At 50.4% G+C, this 6287-nt stretch overlaps 1 protein-coding gene across 1 annotated transcript; it reads right to left on the reverse strand.

Moving 5' to 3' along the window:
- Positions 1–3225: 3225 nt before the first annotated feature.
- On the reverse strand, positions 3226–5973 carry LOC117855246 (uncharacterized). The gene is made up of 3 exons (XM_034737554.2): positions 4443–5973; positions 4264–4358; positions 3226–3601 (listed from the first exon to the last, which is right to left on the reverse strand). The coding sequence occupies exons 1-3, from the start codon at positions 5854–5856 to the stop codon at positions 3512–3514; spliced, it is 1599 nt and encodes a 532-aa protein (XP_034593445.1). The 5' UTR covers positions 5857–5973; the 3' UTR covers positions 3226–3511.
- Between the last annotated feature and the right edge of the window lie 314 nt (positions 5974–6287).

Genomic DNA, 6287 nt, shown 5'->3' on the forward strand with positions numbered 1-6287 from the left:
AATGTGCTCCGGCGGCCGGTAGGGATAAGCTTGGCTGGCATTAATGGCGTGATAGAGGTGGCAGACGGCGGGGAACAGTGGAGCAGCGGGAAATAGTGGCAGCAGCGGGGAGAATGGATCCGTGCGGCGGAGGCTGGCTGGAGCGGCGGCGGCACGCGATGGCGGGGAGGGGATGCTGGCGGCGGCAGCGTTGACCGCGAGGTTGGCCGGGTCGCTATGGTAGGCTGGGCAGGCCGAGCTGGGCCGTGGTGCCTTGAGCCGGAGCAAGGTGGGCTAGAGGCGGGGTGTTGGGCTGGAGGAGGGGGAGTTGGGCTGGGAAAGGAGGGTGGGGCACGCCGAGCCGGAAGAAGCAATAGGCAAAAAGGAGGTTGTGGCCTGGTTAGGATTTGGAATGGGTTTTCTATTTATTTATGAGGATTTAAATCCAAATTTGAATTGTGTCATTGTCAAGATTTGTGGATCAAGACTACAGCTAGTAAATTTCTTTTATGCGTGTAAGGCTTCGGATGGTGGTGTGGGAAGACACGGGGTTAGACTGGTTCGAGCAAGGAAAGCACTACGTCCAGTATGAAGAGCTGCTCATGTTGCCCACGCGGGGTCTGTAGTAGGGGTTACAAATAGGCGAGAAAGGGAGCCGGTCCCAAGTCTCTTGGGTGTGCACTAATGCTCTAGAGGTGAGTGTGTGAGTTCTGTTGGCTTGAGAGTCCTCCTGGTATTGGGGCCTCTGGTTCTCCTTTTATAGCGCAGGGAGGGCTCAGGGTTACAGGTGAACCGGGTGTGTGGAGAAGTAAAAGAGATAAGCTAAGCTAAGTAAAGTATAAGGAGAAGGACCAAGTCCCCGGGTCGCCGCCTCCTGCTCCGGCCTTCGGCTCCCATCAGCGCGTCCACCGGAGGAGGGCGGCTGTCTTCGGATCCTGTCGACGATCTTTCTAGCGACCGCTGCCGCCAAGCATGATGATGGTGTTCGGTCGTGGCAACTGTGCACGTTGGGGGGAGACGGCTGACCCCTGTTGTCCTGCTTATGGCCCGCGGGATACGAACGTCGCGTCCCTGTCGCCGAATACGCGGGGCGCGAGAACGGGCGGAGCTCCCTCCTGTGCTAGGCGGCGCATGCCATGAGTGCCCTATGGCGAATCAGGGAGATCCGCAGCCACTGTAGCCTATGCGGTCGTGGCTACAGTGTTCCGCTCGGGTACTTGTGGTGGGTCACGTCGAGGGGCGCGGGCGCCTTTCTGCGTGCCAGAGCCGCGGCGCATTTATGGCGAGATCAGTGGGGGGCCCACGAGATCCGCGCCCTCGTCCGCCGGCCTACGCCCGAGGCGGATACTTGTCTTGTGGGCTCGGATGAGTCCGACCCCCTACGCCCGGGGTCGAGCGAGGCGTAGTCTTGCGGCGAGGGGTTGGGCGCTTCCGACCCTGGGACCGTGGGTCGGGCGAGGTGGAGTTTTGCCATCGAGGGGTTGGGAGTGTCCGACCCTAGGACCCTGGGTCGGGCGAGACGGAGCGGGATGTTCCCTGCCTATGCTAGGCCGGTGGCAATCGTCATTACCGCAGGTGGGCCTGGGCCTTCATGGTTATTGTTTTGAGGGGCATTAGGAGGTCGTTAATATTTCCCCTAACAAATTGGAATAGGTTTCAAGGTATAGGTTTGGATGAAACATGGAAATAGAAATTTTGAGGGAGTTATGGTTTTAATGTCTAAGAATGGGTATGGCCTTATATGGGTTTGGACATTATTATATTAAAGTTTCTTAGGGGAAAGATATTTGGAAGGATTCGTTTCATGAATTCTTACGAAGGAGAGAAGGTTTCGTTTCTGGAATTCTTAGGAAGGAGGGAAGGTTTCCTAAAGTCAATCAAATGCAGCACACATGCTGATAATTTATGCAAGATTTGTTTGTAAAATAATTTTTAAATATTTAAGGAAGGAGACTAGATTTAGTTTTAAAAAAATAAAAATTCATATTTTTAAATACTCTAAAAAGCTGGATGTTATACGGATGGAGCCGACGAGAGGGGGAAGAACATCATGCTTTGGTCTCGTTCTTCATCGTCGCCGTAAATATCCTCGCTCGCATTCGACAGCGTTACACTGGGCCCAAGCCCATCGACACGGCACATTCAGGACTCATGATCACACACGAGGCCCAAATAAGCCTCAACTACTACTACTCACCGTTCTGAATGATCTGAACATCTGCAACTCCGGCATCTTCAGTCAGCAAACATTTGGCTTTCAAGATGCTCGCTTCTGGTGCTTCTTCATGGCTCTTCGGGTCGTGACACTAATCCATAACAGCCAGCTTCATGGAAGATGGAACAATGGAAGGTAGACAGTGGACACGAACGTCGCCCTGCACTTGACTTCTGCCTGCTGACCCAACAGGAGTGCGTTCCTGGCTTCAGCATCCGGTCAATGTAGACAACAGTACAACACTGATGACGAAGTGTGAAACCGAGTGGAAGAGGAAAATGTTCGTCAGACAAACTTTAGCTGAACATATCTGATGATTGCAGTGCCTTCTTTCTGCCATGACTAGTCCACTAAAATCGCTGCCATTCTTATCATACAAACTGCGGCTAAACTGTGAGTGTAGACAGTGACCACCGCTAAAAGAGCAGAAGCCAGGTATTGAGGTATTGCAAGAGCAGATCAAAAGGGAAAACAAAGAACAATAAAGGGCCACACCAAGCACCAGGATACCAAAAAACTGCGGCCCCAAATCCACATCTAAAAGAACAATGGACAAACCCTGCAATCACAAGACCGTCAAGGTCAAGGAGCTCAGCCGAGCTACAGCAAGAGCTCCTGAAAACTCAACCTGCAAACTGAAAATAGAATATTACTCACGTTTGCGCTACAGAAAAGTCCAGCCCATGTGCTCCAGTCATCAAGACCCATACAATAAGCCACCAAACTGAATTCGTCAACCTTCAACATGATAAAGGAACATTTATGATCATTCTTAACTGGCCCGCTCCTAGCCAGCTTCCCACGTTTCAGGGCAAACCAAAGCAACATATATGTATGAAAAGCCCGATCTACAGAAAAATATGAACCAGAACCGACTTCAAGCTCCAATCTCAAATCTCATCACAAAAAAATGCTTGAACTAAACCAATTTACGGCCTCGAATAGAAACATTTCTGCTTTCATTCAGACAGTAAAGTAGGACCCACCAATGTAGATGGCGGCACATTGTTTCTCAATACTCAATAGACTAATAAGGTAGTAGATAATATGATGCGGAAACTTCTAAATGATGTCCAAATCATTGCACCACCCATGCCACTGGTTAAACCATTCTTACAGACTAATAAGTTAGGGATAACCTTGTATAATTATACCTCTATCTAAGGTTCACATGACAAAACATTGGTGCAATCTGATCAGCACTATCACACGATACTAAGTTGCACACAACCTACCATTCAACCAAAATGCAAGCAGATAACTTTTTTTTCCTAGCTTGTTCCCTATGAGGCTGCACCACCATGGCATGCTTCATCTTCAGAGCTGAACCCCATTCTGATCCATTCTCTCCCCGGTGTCATTCCTTTGATCAGGGTTTGCTACCAATTCAAGAAGCTGCTTTCCTCCCTGGACCACAATATCATGTGACATCATGTTTTCTAAAAGTGCCAAAAAAATGAAAAATTACGATTAAGCTTCATAGTAGTGTAAGCTAGCAAATAGTTCCATACATTGGATCCAGAAACATAGGGGGTTTTTATTAACTATAAACTAGAACAAGTAATTTTATAGCGAATATGCAAGTAACGAAAATACATATTCATCAGCAAAACAAATCAAGAACTGCCTAAATCATGAATGGTCAAAGATATTTTCAGATTTTAGTGGCACCTTCAGTATAACCATTTTCATTGCCTTAACTTGGTCAGATTGCTTCAATTTTAGCAAAAGGTCCTACTTGCCGTAAACATGATTAACAGATTACTCAAAAAGCAAAGAAGTACAGAGGTGCACAATGTCAAGAAATAGCTCAGCAAAGCCGGTGGTTTCTTGGTCTAGACGAGCTAAAACAAAAGTTCCATGACTCTCTAGCTTGCTGATTGAACTTATCGAAAGACAGGCACTTCTGCTCTTGCCAAAGCCTAAGAATTTAGCAGACACGGTAATTATCTCCAAAAAACTAGCACTTCACATCGAATAGCCAGTTATCTACATGAACCTGACAAGTCCAAGAGTAAACCCCTGATTTCACCCCCTGAACAGCCATATGAAGAAAGACCTCAACTCACCAGTGTGGTATTGTTGACATGACATCCTTCACTTGCACAAGAACTGTCCTCTATCTTCCTCTGGGATGCTTCTGCCTCATCATTGTCTTCCACACCTGCAGATAAAATGCATGAGTTGAGTTATGAAAGTTAGCATTTATCTAAAATGCAGATACAGATAATTCATAGCTGGGACTTGCCATTGTTAAGGTCTGGAATTGATCTGGAATTCTTTAGTCTTTGTACTTCATGATTGAGCTTCGTTATGCCCATCTCCACTTCTGTAATCTCCTTCAGAAGCTTTGAAGACTTCAAAGACCATGTTACATCAATCACGCTCATCTTCTGGCTAGAATAATGCTGCACCCAAGCACGATTCTGCCCACTAGAGATACCAAGAACCTCTGAATCTGAGCCAGCAACTTCCTGAAGTTCAGCCAAAGACTTCTCAAGTAATTTGTCATACTGTTGAATCGTGCGGTACATCAGATTCATGTCTGCTTCGTATGGACGCATGGAAGCACTTCTCCGTCTAAGCTCCTCTTGCATATCACTCATCGTAGCTGCAACTAAGTGGTCTTTTTCCATCACCATTTTCTTAATCCACTCTACTTCATCCCGAGTGTCCCTGCAAGCCTTCTCCAAATTCAAGTATCTACTCTCCATGGCAGGGACATAACCTAGGATTTTTGACATACATGCTTGGAAAGGCGAGAGAGTGGAAAGAGGTTGGCAAGCGACGTACTGCAGTGGAAGATAAGACGTGGTGTCCAAAGGGCCAACATCTACATTGACATTGTTGTAATCTTCATCTTCCATTTCAATAGAGCGTCGAGCAGAACTCCGGCTACAACCTCCTTCCCTGTCATCATACTCCATCTTATGGCCCAAAAGCTTAACATCAGAGCCCTCACCGAAGATTGGCATATCCTCCAAGTCCCCAATGTTCTGGCTCCCCCCATAAACCAAGGAGGGATCTTCTTCCTCCTCCAACGCAAGGAACCCAACAGAATCCCACTGGCATTGCTGGCCTTTCCATCTCTTCGGACGAGGCAACCTCCCATCAAAATCGGCGAAAAGACCCGGGGTTTGGCGCTCCAACAGATGGATAAGGTACGGCGCGTACCGCCGCGGCGTCCCGTCCACCACCTCCCCCTTCACCACCGCCCACACCAAACCGCCCCAGTCCACCTCATATGCCTTGCCCTCCTCCACCAACCGCAGCGCCGCAGCGACCTCACCCGACGCATGCCCTCCGTCCCCTCCGCCTCCCAGAATCACGCGATCGCGGACGAACCCACTCACGGCGGCGATTGCCTCGGCGGTGGCGAACAAGGCCGCGTCCACCCCCTTGGCGAGGCCAACCGGGCCGGGCGGCAGCTCGAGGGCGCCCGCGAGATCGGCGGGGGAAGCGGAGATGGGGGCGCCGGAGGCGCCGGCGATGGAGACCAAAATGCGGCCCGAGGCGTCGTCGTAGGCGGCGGCGAGCCCGAGCTCCTCGGGCGGGTGGTCGGGGAGGACGAGCCGCGCGAAGTCCCCAAGCCCCACGGCGCCGAGCATCGCCGCGTCTCCGAGGTCCCCGCCGCCGTCGCCAACACGCCTGCGGAGCCGCATGGGGCTTCTTGGAGCTAGGTTTGGATGGGGCAGCGGGGGTTTGCGCTGCCGGAGAGGGTTTTTTCCGCAAAGGGGAGGTGCGGACTGCGAACCGCTGGCTCAGGGGATGTTGATTGATTTGAACAAGAGGTGTGGGGAGTGGGAAGGGAAGGGGAGGAAGGCACACCGCCTCCCGGCTCTTGATCTCCTCTTTCACTGGAAGTGGGCTCCAGTGCCTTTGTGGATCTACATGTCAGTGTGTACAGTATTCTACAGGCGGGTACGTCTTGTGAGTTGAGTACCGAGGGATACTGATTTCGGGGCTTTCTGGCACCCTGACAGGTGGGCGGCAGCGATGGTGGTACCCGGCTGTCAGTGAGTGTTTGTGGGTGTGACCGGTCCGTTCCTCCGTTAAAAAAAAAGGCTCCCTCTGACATGCTGAAGACGTAGCA

Source organism: Setaria viridis, chromosome 5 (genome assembly GCF_005286985.2).
Source record: "Setaria viridis chromosome 5, Setaria_viridis_v4.0, whole genome shotgun sequence".
Classification (NCBI taxonomy): domain Eukaryota; kingdom Viridiplantae; phylum Streptophyta; class Magnoliopsida; order Poales; family Poaceae; genus Setaria; species Setaria viridis.

Excerpts from the sequence above, each read along its gene's own strand:
- LOC117855246 (XM_034737554.2), bottom strand. The coding sequence starts at position 5,856 with ATGCGGCTCCGCAGGCGTGTTGGCGACGGCGGCGGGGACCTCGGAGAC. Across the intron at positions 4,359-4,442 it reads AATTCCAGACCTTAACAATG|GTGTGGAAGACAATGATGAG; the intron begins GCAAGTCCCAGC and ends TTTTATCTGCAG. Across the intron at positions 3,602-4,263 it reads ATGTCAACAATACCACACTG|GGAGGAAAGCAGCTTCTTGA; the intron begins GTGAGTTGAGGT and ends ATTGTGGTCCAG.